This window comes from Rhinoraja longicauda, chromosome 8 (assembly GCF_053455715.1).
Source record: "Rhinoraja longicauda isolate Sanriku21f chromosome 8, sRhiLon1.1, whole genome shotgun sequence".
In the NCBI taxonomy this organism is placed as follows: Eukaryota; Metazoa; Chordata; class Chondrichthyes; order Rajiformes; family Arhynchobatidae; genus Rhinoraja; species Rhinoraja longicauda.
In genome coordinates, this window is record NC_135960.1 from 1,267,101 (window position 1) to 1,288,947 (window position 21,847).

The 21,847-nt window shown below is 49.0% G+C and overlaps 2 protein-coding genes across 2 annotated transcripts in view; one reads left to right on the top strand and one right to left on the bottom strand.

Moving 5' to 3' along the window:
* ercc3 (excision repair cross-complementation group 3) overlaps window positions 1-13,668 on the top strand; it is a 51,785-nt gene extending 38,117 nt beyond the window's left edge. Inside the window, exon 16 of the mRNA XM_078403246.1 lies at window positions 13,529-13,668. The gene's annotated coding sequence lies outside the window, so the exon portion shown is untranslated. The remainder of the gene's footprint in view (window positions 1-13,528) is intronic.
* Window positions 4,207-21,847, bottom strand: part of pecr (peroxisomal trans-2-enoyl-CoA reductase) — a 29,289-nt gene continuing 11,648 nt past the window's right edge. Inside the window, exons 4-8 of the mRNA XM_078403247.1 lie at window positions 20,090-20,171; window positions 16,291-16,387; window positions 15,270-15,380; window positions 7,453-7,564; window positions 4,207-4,381 (exon numbers count right to left, since the gene is read on the bottom strand). Of these exons, the coding sequence (XP_078259373.1) occupies window positions 4,293-4,381; window positions 7,453-7,564; window positions 15,270-15,380; window positions 16,291-16,387; window positions 20,090-20,171 (491 nt within the window). The 3' untranslated portion in view covers window positions 4,207-4,292. The remainder of the gene's footprint in view (window positions 4,382-7,452; window positions 7,565-15,269; window positions 15,381-16,290; window positions 16,388-20,089; window positions 20,172-21,847) is intronic.

Sequence of the window (21,847 nt, forward strand, 5' to 3'; positions counted from 1 at the left end):
CGATGAGAAGGCCTACCGGGAGGAGGTGGCTGATCTGGCACTCTGGTGTCAGGACAATAGCCTCCTCTTGAATGTCACTAAAACAAAGGAGCTGATTGTAGACTTCAGAAGGGCTAAACATCCAAGGACGTACACGCCACTGGAGATAAATGGGTCTATTGTGGATAGGGTGAGCAGTTTTAAATACTTGGGAGTCCGCATCGCAGAGGATCTGACGTGGGCAACGCACATTGCCGCACTGGTGGGTAAGGCTAAGCAGCGCCTTTACCACCTTAGACAACTGAGGAAATTCAGAGTGTCTCTGAGGATCCTTCATTGCTTCTACTCTGGGGCTGTAGAGAGCATCCTGTCCGGCAACATCACAGTCTGGTTTGGGAACAGCTCTGCCCAGGACAAGATGGCCCTGCAGATAGTAGTGCGTTCGGCAGAACGCACCATGGGAACTACACTCGCCCCCCTGCAGGACCTATACATCAGGAGGTGCAGATCCAGAGCAAGCAAGATCATGAGGGACCCCTGCCACCCCAGTAACGGACTGTTCCAGATGCTACGGTCAGGCAAACGCCTCCGCTGTCACGCTGTGAAAACGGAGAGGATGAGACGGAGCTTCTTCCCACAGGCCATCAGGACTGTTAACTCTTATAACTCCAGGAACTAAATTTTGTCTTCCCTGTATTAACTTTATTTATATGCTGTAACTGTAATTCTTTTTTGTGCACAATCCGCAGGCATTGCCACTTTCATTTCACTGCACATCGTGTATGTGTACGTGACAAATAAACTTGACTTGACTTTGACGGTAAGATGGCCGCCGGATCCGCGCGTGCGCAGTTGGGGGAGGGTCGCCATTTTGAGATCGCCATTTGATTGCAATTAGTCCACGGGTCGTTAGTTGGGGGAGGTATGATGGCCGCCGGGCCCGCAGGACAGGTCTGGACCCAACGAGGGTCTCCAGGCCCGCAGGACAGGTCTGGACCCAACAGGTCCACGCCCGTCTAGTTTTCTATTAAATGTGGATTTGTTCTTTGGAGTCTCGCTCAGTCCCTGTTATATTTGGGTTAGTGTTTTGGAGTCCCAAGTTCAAAGCTCACTAAATGTAGCCGCACAAGTCAACAGGACACACAAAATACATTTTAACATGAACATCCCCCTCAGTGACTCCTCCACATTCCTCACTGATGGAAGGCAAAAAAAAGTTCAATCTTCTTCCCTTCTTTGTCGTCCAGCGGTCGGGGGCCTAGAACCTTCTGTTGACGGGATGATCTTGTCTCCCGTAGCCGGTGGTCGGGCCCTCCGCGTCGGGGCGATCAAGCTCCTGCATCGGGGGGGATCTCAGCTCCCCCGTGTCGGGCGATCTACCCCCGTTCGGGGCTTGTCGAACATTCTGCGATTTGGAGCTTCCCGACATCGGTCTCTACCCGAGACTGCGAGCTCCTCGTTGGTGAAGTCCACAGGCCGCGGTTGGAGCGTCGATCCCAGGCAAGGGGTCGCACGCTCCGATGGTAAGTCCACGCCCCGCGGAGGGGCTCAAAGTCAGTCCCGGGCAAGGCCGCCAGCTCCACGATGTTAGGCCGCAGAGCGACCGGAGATACGATCCGGAAAACAATCGCAACTCCGGCAAGGTAAGAGTCAGGCAGTCATGATGCACAGAGTCTCTTGCCCAGAGTAGGGGAATCGAGGACCAGAGGACACAGGTTTAAGGTGAAGGGGAAAAGATTTAATAGGAATCTGAGGGGTAACTTTTTCACACAGTGGGTGGTGGGTGTATGGAACGAGCTGCCGGAGGAGGTAGTTGAGGCTGAGACTATCCCAACATTTATGAAACAGTTAGACAGATACATGGATAGGACAGGATATGGGCAAAATGCGGTCAGGTGGGACTAGTGTAGAAGCGTCATGTTGGCTGATGTGGGCAAGTTGAGCTGAAGGACCTGTTTCCACGCTGTATGACTATCTCTACAGGTCAGGCCGCATTTGGAGCATTGCATGCAGCTCTGGTCGCCTCCATTACAGGAAAGATGTGGAGGCTTTGGAGAAGGTTTATCAGAGTGCTAAAACAAAGAACTGCAGATGCTGGTACATGCTGAAAATGGGCACAAAGTACTGGAGTAACTCAGCAGGTCAGACAGCTTCTCTGGAGAAAAGGGATGCGTGACGTTTCGTGTCAGGACCCTTTCTGAATCTTCAGTCTGAAGATGGGTCCTGACCCGAAACGTCACCTATCCATGTTCTCCACAGATGTTGCCTGACCCGCTGAGTTACTCCAGCACTCTGTGAAACGTCACCTATCCATGTTCTCCACAGATGCTACCTGACCCGCTGAGTTACACCAGCACTCTGTGTCTGTCTGTACCTGGGTGCTGCCTGCACAAGGGGTTGGATTGTTTTCTCTGGAACGCTCAGAGGCTAAAGGGAAACCTGGTAAAAGTATATCAAATTATGAGAGGCATAGATCAGGTAGACAGTCAATAGACAACAGGTGCAGGAGGAGGCCATTTGGCCCTTCGAGCCTGTACGCACCGCCATTCAATGTGATCATGGCTGATCATTCTCAATCAGTACCCCGTTCCTGCCTTCTCCCCATACCCCCTGACTCCGCTATCATTAAGAGCTCTATCTAACTCTCTCTTAATGCATCCAGAGAATTGGCCTCCTGTGTGTGTGTGTGTGTGTGTGTGTGTGTGCGTAGTAAGGAACTGCAGATGCTGGTTTAAACTGAAGGTAGACACAAAATGCTGGAGTAACTCAGCGGGACAGGCAGCATCTCTGGAGAGAAGGAATGGGTGACGTTTCGGGTCGAGACCCTTTGGACTCTGTCTATTAACGACCTCTCCATATCTCCTTGGCATCATCTTTGATCAAACCCTCTCCTTTGACAACCACACTAAACACATCACCAAGACAGCCTCCTTCCACCTCAAAAACATCGCCCGTCTCTGTCCATCCCTCTCCTCCACAGCTGCAGAAACCCTCATCCACGCCTTCATCACCTCCCTTCTGGACTACTGTAACAGCCTCCTCTATGGTTCACCCTCAAAAATCATCAATAAACTCCAATACATCCAGAACTCCACTGCCCGTCTACTCACCCACTCCCCGACCCGTGACCATATCACCCCCGTCCTTTACAAGCTCCACTGGCTCCCCATCCCCCAGAGAATCCAGTACAAAATCTTCCTCATGACCTACAAAGCCCTCCATAACCTGGCCCCATCCTACCTGACCGACCTCCTCCACAGACACACTCCCACCCGCACCCTCCGCTCTGCTGCTGCTAACCTCCTGTCCCCCCCCATCCGGACCAAACTCAGATCCTGGGGGGACAGGGCTTTCTCCATCGCTGCTCCCACCCTCTGGAACTCACTACCTCAGACCGTCAGAGACTCCTCCTCACTCACCTCATTCAAAACATCACTGAAGTCTCACCTGTTCAGCACTGCCTTCAATCATTGACCATCGTTCCACCTTATTCATCCTTTTCTGTTCGTTTATTTATTTATCTTTATGTTAGATCTAATATGTAAAGCGTCTTTGGGTTTCTAGAAAAGCGCTATATAAATGTAATGCATTATTATTATTATTATATCCAGTGTTCCATGTTCCAGCTCCTGTTACTAGCTGCCCTGTGACGTAATGTGAGAATGCTCAGTGCTGGGATGTTCGTGGGTTATCGGAGTAGAATTAGGCCATTCGGCCCATCGAGTCTACTCTGCCATTCAATCACGGCTGATCAATCTCTCCCTCCTAACCCAATTCTCCTGCCTTCTCCCCATAACCCCTGACACCCGCACTGATCAAAAATCTATCTATCTCTGCCTTAAAAATACCCACTGATTTGGGGCCTCCACAGCCGTCTGTGGCAAAGAATCCCACAGATTCACCACCCTCTGACTAAAGAAATTCCTCCTCATCTCCTTCCTAAAGGAGCGTCCTTTAATTCTGAGGCTGTGCCCTCTGGTCCTAGACTCTCCCACTAGTTTTCCTCATCCTCTCCACATCCACTCTATCCAGGCCGCTCACTGTTCTGTACGTTTCAATGAGGTCCCCCCTCATCCTTCTAAACTCCAGCGAGTACAGGCCCAGTGCCCACAAACGCTCATCATATGTTAAACTGGGCCAATGTACAGGGAGCTTTGTGCTAAATAGTCTCTCATTTCAACTGATTGTTGCTGCAAAGTTGTTTAAATGGTTCCTTTATTGTTGTGAGTGAGTGAGTGAGTGAGTGGGATCTTGGATGGAAATACAGATTGCTCAGGGCTGTTGTTCGCTGCCCTGGATGACTCCTTGCACTGCTACAGCTTCGAGAGAGGTTTCCCAGAGATGAAGGCGGCCAACAGGTCGGCGTTCCTGCCCTCCGGAGGAGCTGGCCATCGGTCATGTTCTGAGGAGAAGGAAAACCGAGAACAGGTCACTGAGTACTTTTACCATACGATAGAAATGTATTTTTGCCAGGAGGGAAATTGGTCTGCCAACAGTCATAAAACAATAGACAATAGTTGCAGGAGGAGGCCATTCGGCCCATCGAGCCAGCACCGCCTTTCACTGTGATCATGGCTGATCATCCACAATCACCTATCCATGTTCTCACGTCACCTATCCATGTTCTCCACAGATGCTGCCTGACCCGCTGAGTTACTCCAGCACTCTGTGAAACGTCACCTATCCATGTTCTCCACAGATGCTGCCTGACCCGCTGAGTTACTCCAGCATTTTGTGATACCTTCGATTTGTACCAGCATCTGCAGTTATTTTCCTACAGGCTGAGTTACTCCAGCACTCTGTGTCTATCTTTGGTGTAAACCAACATCTGCAGTTATTTTCCACACATGGAACAGTACTGCACAAGAACAGGCCCTTCGGCCCACAATGTCCGTGCTGAACATGATGCTGTTAAACTAATCTCCCCTGCCCGCACATGATCCATACCCCTCCATTCCCTCCATATCCGTGTGCCTGTCCAAAAGCCTCTTACACACCACTATCGTATCTGCCCCCACCCCCACCCCAGGCAGCACGTTCCAGGCTCCCACCACCCTCTGTGTTAAAACAAGTCGTGTACATTTCTTTTAAATACATCCCCTCTGACATTGTGCCCTGTAATTTTTGACATTTCCAACCTGGGGGAAAGGTTCTGATTGTCTAACCCATCTATGCATCTCACAATTTTACCTCCTTCTATCAGGTCTCCCCACAACCTCCGACTCTTCAAAGAAAAACAATCTAGTTTATAGAAACATAGAAAATAGGTGCAGAAGGATGCCCTTCGAGCCAGCACCGCCATTCATTGTGATCATGGCTGATCATCCACAATCAGTAACCCGTGCCTGCCTTCTCCCCATATCCCTTGATTCCACTAGCCCCTAAAGCTCTATCTAACTCTCTCTTAAATTCATCCAGTGAATTGGCCTCCACTGCCTTCTGTGGCAGCGAATTCTACAAATTCACAACTCTCTGGGTGAAAACGTTCCTTCTCACCTCAGTTTTAAATGGCCTCCCCTTTATTCTAAGACTGGCCCCTGGTTCTGGACTCGCCCAACATTGGGAACATTTTTCCTGCATCTAGCTTGTCCAGTCCTTTTATAATTTTATACATCTCTATAAGATCCCCTCTCATCCTTCTAAACTCCAGTGAATACAAGCCTAGTCTTCTCAATCTTTCCTCATATGACAGTCCCGCCATCCCAGGGATCAATCTCGTGAACCTACGCTGCACTACCTCAATTACAAGGATGTCCTTCCTCAAATTTGGAGACCAAAACTGTACACAATACTCCAGATGTGGGCTTACCAGGGCCCTGTACAACTGCAGAAGAACCTCTTTACTCCTATACTGAAATCCTCTTGTTATGAAGGCCAACATGTAGTGCCTTCACTGCCTGCTGTACCTGCACGCCAACTTTCAGTGACTGGTGTACAAGGACACCCAGGTCTCACTGCACCTCCCCCTTACCTAACCTGACACCATTGAGATAATAATCTGCCTCCTTGTTTTTGCCGCCAAAGTGGATAACCTCACATTTATCTATATTATACTGCATCTGCCATGCATCTGCCCACTCACTCAACCTGTCCAGGTCACCCTGCAACCTCATAACATCCTCTTCGCAGTTTACACTGCCACCCAGCTTTGTGTCATCTGCAAACTTGCTAGTGTTAGTTCTAATTCCTTCATCCAAATCATTAATATATATGGTAAACAGTTGCGGCCCCAACACCGAGCCTTGCGGCACTCCACTCGCCACTGCCTGCCATTCTGAAAAGGACCCGTTAACATAGAAAATAGGTGCAGGAGTAGGCCATTCGGCCCTTCGAGCCTGCACCGCCATTCAATATGATCATGGCTGATCATCCAGCTCAGTATCCCGTACCTGCCTTCTCTCCATACCCCCTGATCCCTTTAGCCACAAGGGCCACATCTAGCTCCCTCTTAAATATAGCCAATGAACTGGCCTCAACTACCTTCTGTGGCAGAGAATTCCACAGACTCACCACTCTCTGTGACAATAGACAATAGGTGCAGGAGTAGGCCATTCAGCCCTTCGAGCCAGCACCGCCATTCAATGCGATCATGGCTGATCACTCTCAATCAGTACCCCGTTCCTGCCTTCTCCCCATACCCCCTCACTCCGCTATCCTTAAGAGCTCTATCCAGCTCTCTCTTGAAAGCATCCAACGAACTGGCCTCCACTGCCTTCTGAGGCAGAGAATTCCACACCTTCACCACTCTCTGACTGAAAAAGTTCTTCCTCATCTCCGTTCTAAATGGCCTACCCCTTATTCTTAAACTGTGCCCCTTGTTCTGGACTCCCCCAACATTGGGAACATGTTTCCTGCCTCTAATGTGTCCAATCCCCTAATTATCTTATATGTTTCAATAAGATCCCCCCTCATCCTTCTAAATTCCAGTGTATACAAGCCTAATTGCTCCAGCCTTTCAACATACGACAGTCCCGCCATTCCGGGAATTAACCTAGTGAACCTACGCTGCACACCCTCAATAGCAAGAATATCCTTCCTCAAATTTGGAGACCAAAACTGAAGAAATGTTTTCTCATCTCGGTCCTAAAAGACTTCCTCCTTATCCTTAAGCTGTGACCCCTGGTTCTGGACTTCCCCAACATCGGGAACAATCTTCCCGCATCTAGCCTCTCCAACCCTTTAAGAATTTTATATGTTTCAATAAGATCCCCCCTCAGTCTTCTAAATTCCAGCGAGTACAAGCCTAGTCTATCCAGTCTTTCTTCATATGAAAGTCCTGCCATCCCAGGGATCAATCTGGTGAACCTTCTCTGTACTCCCTCTAAGGCTAGAATGTCTTTCCTCAGATTAGGAGACCAAAACTGTTTACTCTTACTCTTTGCTTCATGTTTCCGCACTGTATCTCTAAACCAAACCACACTTCACTAAAGGTGACGGAGACGTTTGAAGAGGGAGAGAGAGGCATGTCCTTACCGGGAACGTGCCAGGGGCTGTGGTAGAGGCTCTGTCCGCCATCCACCCTCACCGTCTCACCAGTTATGAACGAGGCAGCAGGTGAAAGCAAAAAGCAAACGACAGGAGCGACCTGGAACCAGAGAGAACTGGGTTCAGTTTAGTTTATTGTCCCGTGTACCGAGGTACAGTGAAAAGCTTTTTGTTGTGCGCTAACCAGTCAGCGGAAAGACAATACATGATTACAATCGAGCCGTCCACAGTGTGTATGGGCGTCAGATGAGTGACGGGCTGTCTTCAGAAGGGACGAAACGATACGATAGATCTTTATTTATCCCAGGAGAGAAATTGTTCTGCCAACAGTCAATAGACAATAGGTGCAGGAGGAGACCATTCAGCCCTTCGAGCCAGCACCACTATTCAATGTGATCATGGCTGATCATCCACAATCAGTACCCCGTTCCTGCCCTCTCCCCATACCCCCTGGCTCCGCTATCCTTAAGAGCTCTATCTAGGTCTCACTTAAATGCATTCAGGGAATTGGCCTCCACTGCCTTCTGAGGCAGAGAATTCCACAGATTCACAACTCTCTGACTGAAAAAGTTTTTCCTCATCTCCGTTCTAAATGGCCTACCCCTTATTCTTAAACTGTGGCCCCTGGTTCTGAACATAGTCATAGAAACATAGAAAATAGGTGCAGGAGGAGGCCATTTTGCCCTTCGAGCCAGCACCGCCATTCATTGTGATCATGGCTGATCATCCACAATCAGTAACCCATGCCTGCCTTCTCCCCATATCCCTTGATTCCACTAGCCCCTAGAGCTCTATCTAACTCTTTTAAATTCATCCTGTCATAAAACACAATAAGAGACATGAAATTAAAGTGATGAGTAGAAAGGATTGGGGATGGACAAAGATTGGGGGGGAGGGGAGTCAGTCTCAGTCTAGCCCAGGACAGAAGGGGGAGGGGTTGTACAGTTTGATAGCCACAGGGAAGAAGGATCTCCTGTGGCGATCGTTCTGTGCTGTGTCTCGGTGGGACCAGTCTGTTGCTGAAGGTGCCCCTCAGGTTGACCAGCGTGTCACGGAGGGGGTGAGCTGTATTGTCCAGGGTGGTCCGCAGTTTGAGGAGCATCCTCCCCTCCAAGGGCCCAAGACTGGTATATAAATATACACACATATATACACACATGCGTATACATATATATCTACATAAAAATGTGCATACATATGCACCTATATATATATATAAGCAAATAACTGCAGATGCTGATACAAATCGAAGGTATTTATTCACAAAATGCTAGAGTAACTCAGCAGGTCAGGCAGCATCTCAGGAGAGAAGGAATGGGTGACGTTTTGGGTCGAGACCCTTCTTCAGACTATATATATATATGTACATTTACACAAATATATATATATATATATATATATATAAACACACATGTACACACACACAGAACTTTTGTTTGCTCGTTTATTATATTGTTTACAGAGTACCATGTTTACACAGTCTTGTGCTGCAGTAAGTAGCGTCATTGCGGTGCAGCGGGTAGAGCTGCTGCCTCACAGCGCCAGAGACCTGGGTGCCATCTGGACAAGAGGCAAGAGACAACGGGCGCTGTCTGTACGGAGTTTGCACGTTCTCCCCGTGACCTGCGTGGGTTTTCTCCGGGCGCTCCGGTTTCCTCCCACACTCCAAAGACGTGCAGGTTTGTAGGTTAATTGGCTTGGTGTAAATGTAAATTGTCCCTGGTGTGTGTGGGATAGTGTTAGTGTGCGGGGATTGCTGGTCGGCGCGGACACGGTGGGCCGAAGGGCCTGTTTCCGTGCTGTAAGGCTAAACTAAACTAAACTAAAATGTCATTGTTCTGTCTCATGCCTCTTGCCTCTTGTCTCTCTGCAGTGCCACAGTCCACAGCCGCCACCCTTCAGTATTTACTCACAGGATGGTGCCAGCATTTAATTTTCTTTCACACTAGACCAAGTGGACCCATTGGGCCCAAACCTCTCCTGCATTGGTGCAGCACCCTCTCCTCACCCCCCTCCCCTCTCCCCCCCCACCTTCTCCTCCCCTATCCCCCCTCCCCTCTCCCTCTCCCTTCCCTCCCCCCCCACTCCATCCTCCTCAATCCCCCTACCCCTCCCCCCTACTTCACCCCCTCAACCCTCCCCCCTCCCTCCATCCTCCCTCCCCAGGAGATAGATTTAAACTTTAAAATGTGAATAACTTAAAAAATATAACGCCGATTTCAATGAAACTTCTTCCATTGGCACCGAAGGGACGACGGTGAGTAAGGTGGGCCTAAACTTGTCGCGCTATCATGCACCGGTTTGGCTGCAGTTCAGGAACAAACAAACAAACAAACAAACAAGAGTTTCAGTGTATAGATAAAGTAAGACACAGCACTGGAGTAAGGCGTGCAGGAACGAAGACTTCAGATGCTGGTTTAGATCGAAGGTAGACACAAAATGCTGGAGTAACTCAGCGGGTCAGGCAGCATCTGTGGAGACCCGAAACATCACCCATTCCTTCTCTCCAGAGATGCTGCCTGACCCGCTGAGTTACTCCAGCACTCTGTGTCTACTGGAGTAAGCCGCTGGGTCAGGTCTAACCCATTGCCTGCTTGCTTGCCTGCTTGCCTGGCTACCTCCTCTGCCTGCACATCCTCAGCTCAGTATTAACCCTTAGGCTGCTCAGCTTCCTCGATCCTCATAGGCCTTGCTCTGGATCAGCCTGTTGTGCCTGCTGTGACGTTTGATCTCTCTGGGCTCTATGCTCCTTCGCTCCTGCCTGGCATGGCACTGAAGTACTTTGCTGCGAGACTGCTCCAGCTCAACAACCACTCCACTCCACCATGCATCTCTGCCATCATCAACCACGGACTTCTACGACGACCCAAATACATCCACAGAGGCTCCGGTCACAAGTTTGTCTACTCCCAGACCGGTCACTCAATCCCTACACTCTGGTCAGCTGATCGGACTTCCACTCGTCCATTACGTCATCACAATAACGCACACGAGCGTGCCCCCTGTCTACAAGCCCTGGCTAAATCACCCGTGTCCATCCACACCATACAAAGCAACATGAAGCTCACTCTGCTCAACATCCGGTCCCTCAACAATAAAAGCCTCATTCTAAATGACTTCATCCTGGAAAATAAACTGGACTTCATCTGTCTGACAGAAACCTGGCAACAACCTCTGGATTACCTCTCACTCAACCTCACTACACCCAACGGATACTCCAACATCAATAAACCACGCTCGGAAGGCCGAGGTGGTGGGATTGCCGTAATTCACCGACAGGACTTCAAGATCAACCTCATCTCCATCTCATCTGCTCCGTTATTTGAACACCTGGCTTTCAAACTCTCTGGCCACACAAAATTAGTCATGGCAGTTGTCTACTGCCCTCCCAAACCACACCCATCATTCCTTTCTGACTTCTCTGACTTTCTGACCCAGTTCTGTTCTCTCTCCCCCTCAATCCTCCTCCTCGGTGATTTCAACATCCACATGGACTCCACTGACTCCACAATAACCGCTGACTTCACTGAAATACTCAACTGCTTTAACCTCACTCAACACGTAAATTTTCCCACCCATAACCGTGGGCACATTCTGGACCTTGTCTGCTCCACTGGACTAAATCTACATCACCTCTCTGGCTCCGACCCCACCCTCTCTGATCACTTAGCCATCACCATGTCCGTCAACATTCCCACCCCAGCTCCAAAGCAAAAACGCAAAATAAACTTCCGCAAGCTGAACTCTGTTTCACCTACCTCGCTCTCATCCTCCCTCTCTGAAATAATGTCCGCCTCTCCCTTCGTTGACCTCCACAGCCCCTCTGACCTCACTGACTACTACAACCGCACTCTCTCCTCCTGCCTCGACCAGCTTGCACCTATAAAAACCAAAACAGTTTCCTTCACCCACTCTGCTCCCTGGTTTACCCCTGAACTCCGCGTGATGAAAACTCATGCCCGTCAACTTGAAAGACTCCGCAACAAAACAGGTCTCACAATTCACTCCCAAGCCTACAAAGACCACATACAGCACTATAAAGATGCCCTCTCCCATGCCCACTCCACCTACTACTCTCAAATAATTCACTCTGGCTCCGGAAACCCCAAAACACTCTTCTCTACAATAAACAAACTCCTCAGCCCCCTGGACACCATCTCCCAATCATTCACAGTTGACAAATGCACCACTTTCCTTTCATTCTTCCAAAGCAAAATAGACAACATCTACAGCACCTTAACCACCAACGCACCTGCTCCCCCTCAAACCACCTGCCCCCCCTTATCCTGTCAGCCCCTGCCTCAGTTCTCCCCAATCTCCACCACCGACCTCTCTGACCTCTTCACAGGAATAAAAACTGCCACCTGCTCTCTGGACCCCATCCCCTCCAGCTTTGTCAAGGCCTGCCTTCCTGCTCTCTCTCCACTTATCACTGCAACAATAAACTCCTCCCTGTCCACTGGCATTGTCCCGCCATCCCTCAAAATCGCTGCTGTCACCCCCATTCTGAAAAAACCTGGTCTAAACCCTGACACCCCAAACAACTTCAGACCAATCTCCAACCTACCCTTTCTGTCCAAAGTTTTGGAACGTGCTGTAGCTTCCCAACTAAAATACCACCTCTCTACCAATAACCTGTATGAAACCTTCCAATCCGGATTCCGCTCAAACCACTGTACTGAAACTGCGCTCCTCAAAATCACAAACGACATTCTCCTCTCCTCCGACGCTGGCAACCTCAACATCCTCATCCTACTTGACCTCAGCGCCGCCTTTGACACCATAAATCACTCCATTCTCCTCACCCGACTTGAAACCTCCCTTAACATCACCGGCACAGCCCTATCCTGGTTTAAATCTTACCTCTCTGACAGACACCAGTTCATCTCCATTAACAACTGTAAATCCCCCACCGCTCCCCTCCCCCAAGGTGTCCCCCAAGGCTCAGTCCTTGGCCCCCTCCTCTTCATCCTCTACCTGTTCCCCCTTGGTCAATTAATCCGCCGTCATGGTCTCAACTTCCACTGCTTCGCCGATGATATCCAGCTCCTCATCTCCACCAAGTCAATCTCCTCCACCACACACTCTACACTGACAAACTGCATTACTGAAATAAAATCTTGGCTTCAATCAAACTTCCTCAAACTCAATTGCAACAAATCTGAAATCATCATCATTGGTCCAAAAATGCTCACCAAATCCACCCAAAACTTCATCCTCAACATTGATGGTCTCCCAGTATCCACCTCACCTCACATCCGGAATCTTGGAATCATCCTTGATCAAACCCTCTCCTTCGACAAACACATCAAACACATCACAAAGACAGCCTTCTTCCACCTCAAAAACATTGCCCGTCTCCGTCCATCCCTCTCCTCCACAGCTGCAGAAACCTTCATCCACGCCTTCATCACCTCCCGTCTGGACTACTGCAACAGCCTCCTCTATGGCGCACCCTCAAAAATCATCAATAAACTTCAATACATTCAAAACTCCGCTGCCCGTCTACTCACACACACCTCGATCCGTGACCATATCACCCCCGTCCTTTATAAACTCCACTGGCTCCCCATCCCACAGAGAATCCAGTACAAATTCCTCCTCATAACCTACAAAGCCCTCCATAACCTGGCCCCATCCTACCTGACCGACCTCCTCCACAGGCACACTCCCACCTGCACCCTCCGCTCTGCCGCTGCCAATCTCCTATCCCCCCACATCCGGACTAAACTCAGATCCTGGGGGGACAGGGCTTTCTCCATCGCTGCTCCCACCCTATGGAACTCACTACCCCAAACCGTTAGAGACTCCCCCACACTCACCACATTCAAAACATCGCTGAAGTCTCACCTGTTCAGTACTGCCTTCAACCACTGAAGGTCACCTCACCTACTGTCTCCTTTCTCTGTTCATTTATTTATTTACTTATTTATCTATTTATTAATTTCCCTATGTTCTCAAAATCTCTGTAAAGCGTCTTTGAGTATATGAAAAGCGCTATATAAATAAAATGTATTATTATTATTATTATTGAGTCACTCCAACACTTTTGTCTTTTTTTAAGATATAAACCAGTACCTGCAGTTCCTTGTGAAGAAGGGTCTCGACCCGAAACGTGAAGAAGGGTCTCGACCCGAAACGTCACCCATTCCTTCTCTCCCAAGATGCTGCCTTACCAGCTGAGTTACTCCAGCACTTTGTGAATAAATACCTTCGATTTGTACCAGCATCTGCAGTTATTTTCTTATGTTCCTTGTGGCTGCACTTGACTAAGTTCTGTGATCAGTTCTGCAAAGATGCCAAAAAGCTGGAAAGAATGAAAGGAGCTGGAAAATCTGTCTACCCTATCCTCAGATAGTGGGCCTCAGGCCTGTTTCTGTCTGTATCTCTGCAACTGTTCATCCATCTTGCTTAGATAGAGTGGATGTGGAGAGAATGTTTCCACTAGTGGGAGAGTCTAGGACCAGAGGGCACAGCCTCAGAATTAAAGGACGTTCCTTAAACGTCCCTTCCGACACATACTCCTTTAGGAAGGAGATGAGGAGATTAATTTCTTTAGCCAGAGGTTGGTGAATGTTTGGAATTCTTTGCCACAGACGGCTCTGGAGGCCACAAGTCAGTGGATATATTTAAGGCAGAGATAGACAGATTGTTGATTAGTACGGGTGTCAGGGGTTATGGGGAGAAGGCAGGAGAATAGGGTTAGAAGAGGGGGAGATAGATCAGCCCAGGACAGGATGGCCCTGCAGAGAGTAGTGCGTTCGGCAGAACTACACGCACCATGGGAACTACACTCGTCCCCCTGCAGGACCTATACATCAGGAGGTGCAGATCCAGAGCCAGCAACATTATGGGGGACCCCTGCCACCCCAGCAACGGACTGTTCCAGATGCTACGGTCAGGCAAACGCCTCCGCTGTCACGCTGTGAAAACGGAGAGGATGAGATGGAGTTTCTTCCCACAGGCCATCAGGACTGTTAACTCTTATAACTCCAGGGACTAAATTTTGTCTTCTCTGTATTAACTTTATTTATATGCTGTAACTGTAATTCTTTTTTTGTGCACAATCCGCAGGCATTGCCACTTTCATTTCACTGCACATCATAGACAATAGACAATAGGTGCAGGAGTAGGCCATTCAGCCCTTCGAGCCAGCACCGCCATTCAATGTGATCATGGCTGATCATTCTCAATCAGTACCCCGTTCCTGCTTTCTCCCCATACCCCCTGACTCCGCTATCCTTAAGAGCTCTATCTAGCTCTCTGTTGAATGTATTCAGAGAATTGGCCTCCACTGCCCTCTGAGGCAGAGAATTCCACAGATTCACAACTCTCTGACTGAAAAAGTTTTTCCTCATCTCTGTTCTAAATGGCCTACAACTTATTCTTAAACTGTGGCCCCTGGTTCTGGACTCCCCCAACATTGGGAACATGTTTCCTGCCTCTAACGTGTCCAACCCCTTAATAATCTTATACGTTTCGATAAGATCCCCTCTCATTCTTCTAAATTCCAGTGTATACAAGCCTAGTCGCTCCAGTCTTTCAACATATGACAGTCCCGCCATTCCGGGAATTAACCTGGTAAACCTACGCTGCACGCCCTCATGTATGTGTACGTGACAAATAAACTTGACTTGACCATTATTGAATGGTGGAGCAGACTCAATGGGCCGAATGGCCTAATTCTGCTCCTATGTCTTACGGTCTTAGGGGTTTGACTGGATAGCACACGATCACATGTTCTCACGGTAGACTTGGCAAGAATAAACCAGTGCCAACAGTTCACACAAACGAAGAGCTCTCACCTCCTCTGGAACTCCCAGTCTCTTGGCTGGGATTTTCGAGATGGAACCCTTGAATAAACTGGGTCCCAGTTCTTTGTAATTGGCCACTGCTGATTCTGAAAAAATGGTTCCCTGTGAGGGAGGAAAGTTTAGTTTAGTTATACAGCACAGAAACATAGAAACAGAGGTGTAGGAGTAGGCCATTCGGCCATTATTAATTGGTCAATTGGCTTTGGTAAACCACAGGGAATCATTTTTTCAGACTCAGCACCTATTTTCTATGAAGGAGGGTCTGAAGAAGGGTCTCGGCCTGAAACATCACCCAATCCCAAAGATACTAGAGGAACAAGATGAACCACTCCGTCAAAATCGCCTATACTGAAGTGTAGTACGCAAAGGAGCGTAACGTCCGCCATTTTAGTAAGCAAACCCCGCCGTTCGCTCTGCCTCTCGCGGTGTAATCAGTGTTGTGGGGGAACAGTGTGTGTGATGATACCATTAAAATGCAGAATATATCTCATCTATCAACTCACAGATTTTTGTTATTTTCCTTTTAAAATGTTTCTGTAAGTTTCTGCCGACAAAAATGGCGTCGTGACGTACTACGGTTTTTAGGGTCGAGTGGTCTATCTTGCTCTGCTCTATTTTCTTTGCCCATTCCTTCTCACCCAAGATGCTGCCTGACCCGCTGAGTTACTCCAGCACTCTGTTAAACGTCACCTATCCATGTTCTCCACAGATGCTGCCTGACCCGCTGAGTTACTCCAGCATTTTGTGTCTACCTTCGATTTAAACCAGCATCTGCAGGGTTTTTTTCCCTTCATGTTTCGATGTGTGTGGGGATCGCTGGTCGGCACGGGCTGGGTGGGCCGAAGGGCCTTTTCTGCACTGTATCCCTAGAGACAGACGCTAGTCTAGACAGCTGGTGGTTGGGACGGCGTCCGGGTGTTGACGTGGAGTGCCAGCCAGCGGGAGGGACAGGGTGGGGGGGGGGGGGGGTAGGGGTGACGAGGCGAGGGGGGTGGGAGAAGGAGGTACTCACTGGAGCCACCGCGTTGACCCGCACACCACTGTCGGCCCACTCGATGGCCAGGCTCTTGGTGAGGTTGTCCACGGCTGATCTCGCCGCTCCCGTGTGACTGGTGGGGGTGGGGGTGGGGGTGGGGGTAGGGGGGGCAGAACACAGCGAGAGTTACAGGTCAACCTCAAACAGTCACAACAACAATAGTCCTTTCATCTTTAGTTTAGTTTAGCTTTAGTTTTATTTTATCTAGGGAGGAATTGTAGATGTTGGTTTACACTGAAAATAGGCACAAAATGCTGGAGTAACTCAGCGGGTCAGGCAGCATCTGTGGAGAACATGGATAGGTGACGTTTCACAGAGTGCTGGAGTAACTCAGCGGGTCAGGCAGCATCTGTGGAGAACATGGATAGGTGACGTTTCACAGTGCTGGAGTAACTCAGCGGGTCAGGCAGCATCTGTGGAGAACATGGATAGGTGACGTTTCACAGAGTGCTGGAGTAACTCAGCGGGTCGGGCAGCATCTGTGGAGAACATGGATAGGTGACGTTTCACAGAGTGCTGGAGTAACTCAGCGGGACTGGCAGCATCTCCGGAGAGAAGGAATGGGTGACGTTTTGTGTCGAGACCCTTCTTCAGAGTCTGAAGATGGGTATCAACCCGAAACATTACCTATTTCTTCTATCCAGGAATACTTCCTGTCCAGCATTTTGTGTCTATCTTAGTTCAGTGTTAGTTTGTTTAGTTGAAGTTTTAGTTTGGTTTAGTGTCACATGTATCAACCAGTCAGCGGAGAGACCATATATCGAGCCGTCCACAGTATACAGATACAGGATAAAGGGAATAACGTTCAGTGCAAGGTAAAGCCGGCAAAGTCCGATCAAAGATAGTCCGAGGGTCTCCAATGAGGTAGATGGGAGGTCAGGACCGCTCTCTAGTTGGTGAGAGGACGGTTCAGTTGCCTGATAACAGCCGGGAAGAAACTGCCCCTGAATCTGGAGGTGTGCGTTTTCACCCTTCTGTACCTCTTGCCCGATGGCAGAGGGGAGAAGAGGGAGTGGCCGGGGTGAGACTGGTCCTTGATGATGCTGCTGGCCTTGCCGAGGCAGCGTGAGGTGTAGATGGAGGCGGTGGGAGAGAGGTTGGATTGTGTGATGGTCTGGGCTGCGTCCACAATTCATTTAAGTTTTAAAGTTTAAGTTTTAAAGTTTAAGTTTGGTTTAGTTTAGGAAGGAATTGCAGATGTTGGTTTAAACCAAAGATAGATACAAAGATAGATGCGTGCTATCCAGCCAGCGGACAGACTATACATGGCTACACTCCAAGATTAGTTTAGTTTAGAGATACAGCGTGGAAACAGGCCCTTCGGCCCAGAGTCCACGCCAACCAGCGTATACTAGCACTAGCCTACACACACTAGCGACAATTTACAATTTTTACCGAATCCAATTAACCCGTATGTCTTTGGAGTGTGGGAGAAAACCAGAGCACCCCTAGAAAACCCACGCAGGTCACGGGGAGAACGTGCAAACTCCGTACAGACAGCGCCCGTACTCAGGATGGAACCCGGGTCTCTGGCGCTGTGAGGCAGCAGCTCTACCCGCTGCATCATCGTACCACCCTAAAGTAGAGACTTTACTTTAGAGTACTTTACCAAGCTTGAAATGGTTCAGAAAAGATTTATGAGGATGTTGCCAGGACTAGAGGGTGTGAGCTACAGGGAGAGGTTGAGCAGGCTGGGTCTCTATTCCATGGAGCGCAGGAGGATGAGGGGAGATCTTATAGAGGTGTACAAAATCATGAGAGGAATAGATCGGGTAGATGCACAGAGTCTCTTGCACAGAGTAGGGGAATCGAGGACCAGAGGACATAGGTTCAAGGTGAAGGGGAAAAGATTTAATAGGAATCCGAGGGGTAACTTTTCCACACAGAGTGTGGTGGGTGTATGGAACGAGCTGCCAGAGGAGGTAGTTGAGGCTGGGACTATCCCATCGTTTAAGAAACAGTTGGACAGGTACATGGATAGGACAGGTTTGGAGGGATATGGGCCATGCGCAGGCAAGTGGGACTAGGGTAGAAACATAGAAAATAGGTGCAGGAGTAGGCCATTCGGCCCTTCGAGCCTGCACCGCCATTCAATATGATCATGGCTGATCATCCTGCTCAGTAGCCTGTACCTGCCTTCTCTCCATACCCCCTGATCCCTTTAGCAAAAAGGGCCACATCTAACTCCCTCTTAAATATAGCCAATGAACTGGCCTCAACTACCTTCTGTGGCAGAGAATTCCACAGACTCACCACTCTCTGTGTGAAGCTGGGACATTGTTGGCCGGTGTGGGCGAGTTGGGCCGAAGGGCCTGTTTCCACACTATCACTCTATGACTCTACTTTAAAGTAAATACTTTACTAAAGTAAAGTGTAAAGTCTACAGAGAGCAGGAGAGGGGCGGTGGTGAGGGAGCAGGGTGGGGAGGGAGATTAGACACACTACAGGTTGTTGACCTTCTGTAAACAGAGGGCCTTGTGGGAGCAGGGTGCTGAGAGACCTGTGCTAATTTTTGTCAACCAAAAATAATTTTAATCCATTATTTGCACAAAATGGTAGTAGGTACAGTAGAAAAATACAAACAAACCCACCACCAAAATACAAAACAATGCAAATATTCTTAAACATTGAATAATAAATTACTATTGCCCCATCCTTATTGAGGGTACAATCCACCCCACCCCCTCACCCCCCCCCCCCGCCCACGGTGCCCAGCGGTCCCGGAAATCCCCCAGGGCCCTCATGGATAGGGCCTAGTCCCTCTCTAAAACCAGGCATGTGCTTGAGGTCAAAAAACACGAGGTAAAGATCAGAGCGCTTGCGTGAGGCTACAACGGGGGTCAACAATTTACACACAGAATATCCAGTTTCAAGCCTCTTTTAGTGCATTTCAAAGTAAAAACAGACATGACAAAATAATGTGAATATGTCACTGTACACTAATAACATTTTGAAGTAAATTCGCACATTAATTGATAATCAGCCCAAAAAGGTGGTAATTGGCTTTTCTGCTGTGTTTTATGTTTTAACCCTGTCTTAATTAATTTAGTTATATAATCTTGCACTTAAATTTAATATTTACTCATTGCAGTTCCATCACTGATTTTCGGGCACTCTTGGTTCCAGAGCTTTGCTGGTTTATCCAGCCGGCCAAGGAAGTCGCTCGGCGATGGGGGTCGATGTGCCGGCTCCAGCTGGGCTGGAGTTCCAGAGCCACAGTCGCAGGTTGCAAATTCAACCCACCGATCGGCCGTGGAAGTCCCGATGATGTCGAGATTGGCTGCCTCGCCCAGCCTAGGTGCCACATTTTCGGGGAGACTTCCAGGGCGCGCGGTGGGGGGGTGGATTTCTCGCGGAACCCCTAGCGACCTCTAGCGGAACCCTAGTGTTCATTACAAGTCTATACATCGGGTTTTTTCTTTCTTTTTTCCGATCCGATTTCTCCGTTTATCTGGCAAAGTGAAAAACGCGGAAACCGGGCAAAAAGCGCGGAAAATGGATATTAAAAACGCAAAATTCGGCGGAAACTTCACGTGCCTTTAAGACCACCCGGGCACGGACATTAGCCTGGAAAAGGGTCAGGCAGCCGGCTCGGGACTGGGGCGAGACTCCGGCCTGTAAGACCACCCGGGCACGGACGTTAGCCTGGAAAAGGGTCAGGCAGCCGGCTCGGGACTGGAGCGAGACTCCGGCCTGTGTGCGCAGGGTTTAGCGAGCCCACGTCCCGTGTGTGCCACCCGCCCCTCCCCAAACCAGGGGTGAAACGGCCACTCACGCCATCCCCGGGAAGCCTTTCCACATGTCCGCCACGATGTTGACGATGGAGCCACCATTGCTCTTCATCCAGGAGTGATAAGCTGCAACGGAGAGAGAGCACAGAGCGCGTGTTAGAGAGGAAAGAGGCGGCACGGTGGCGCAACGGGTAGAGCTGCTGCTGTAAGAGCTAATGGCTATTAATTTTGCATGATGGGATACTTGACCATTGTCTGCAAACTTGTATGTTTGAATGCTTTTGTAGCTTCTATATTGTTGAAAGTGGAGAAATACCAATGGCTCGTATGGATGTGACTGACAACTGTAACTGAAACTTCAATTCTTGGAAAAACCACAGAATATAACAATTATTGGAATAAGTTAAGGACTGACGGAAGATGACCTTAAACGACAAGGGAGAGCACGAAGATAAGAAAGCAGGGGACTGGTAAGAGCACAGGGAGCTGTTCCAAGGACCGAGAACTAATACCAAGTAAAAAAACAGACAAGTCCATATACGGTCAGGTTAAAGTTGAGTAATGATAGAAACATAGAAAATAGGTGCAGGAGTAGGCCATTCGGCCCTTCGAGCCTGCACCGCCATTCAATATGATCATGGCTGATCATCCAACTCAGTATCCTCTACCTGCCTTCTCTCCATACCCCCTGATCCCTTTAGCCACAAGGGCCACATCTAACTCCCTCTTAAATATAGCCAATGAACTGGCCTCAACTACCTTCTGTGGCAGAGAATTCCACAGATTCACCACTCTCCGTGTGAAAAAAAACCTTCTCATCTCGGTCCTAAAAGACTTCCCCCTTATCCTTAAACTGTGACACCTTGTTCTGGACTTCCCCAACATCGGGAACAATCTTCCTGCATCTAGCCTGTCCAACCCCTTAAGAATTTTGTAAGTTTCTATAAGATCCCCCCTCAATCTTCTAAATTCCAGCGAGTACAAGCCGAGTCTATCCAGTCTTTCTTCATATGAAAGTCCTGCCATCCCAGGAATCAATCTGGTGAACCTTCTCTGTACTCCCTCTATGGCAAGAATGTCTTTCCTCAGATTAGAAACATAGAAACATAGAAAATAGGTGCAGGAGTAGGCCATTCGGCCCTTCGAGCCTGCACCGCCATTCAATATGATCATGGCTGATCATTCAGCTCAGTAGCCTGTACCTGCCTTCTCTCCATACCCCCTGATCCCTTTAGCAAAAAGGGCCACATCTAACTCCCTCTTAAATATAGCCAATGAACTGGCCTCAACTACCTTCTGCGGCAGAGAATTCCACAGACTCACCACTCTCTGTGTGAAGAAATGTTTTCTCATCTCGGTCCTAAAAGACTTCCCCCTTATCCTTAAGCTGTGACCCCTGGTTCTGGACTCCCCCAACATCGGGAACAATCTTCCCGCATCTAGCCTCTCCAACCCCTTAAGAATTTTATATGTTTCTATAAGATCCCCCCTCAGTCTTCTAAATTCCAGCGAGTACAAGCCCAGTCTATCTAGTCTTTCCTCATATGTAAGTCCCGCCATCCCAGGGATCAATCTGGTGAACCTTCTCTGTACTCCCTCTAAGGCAAGAACGTCTTTCCTCAGATTAGGAGACCAAAACTGCACACAATACTCCAGGTGCGGTCTCACCAAGGCCCTGTACAACTGCAGCAGAACCTCCCTGCTCCTAAACTCAAATCCCCTCGCTATGAATGCCAACATACCATTCGCTTTCTTCACTGCCTGCTGCACCTGCATGCCTACTTTCAATGACTGGTGACAAG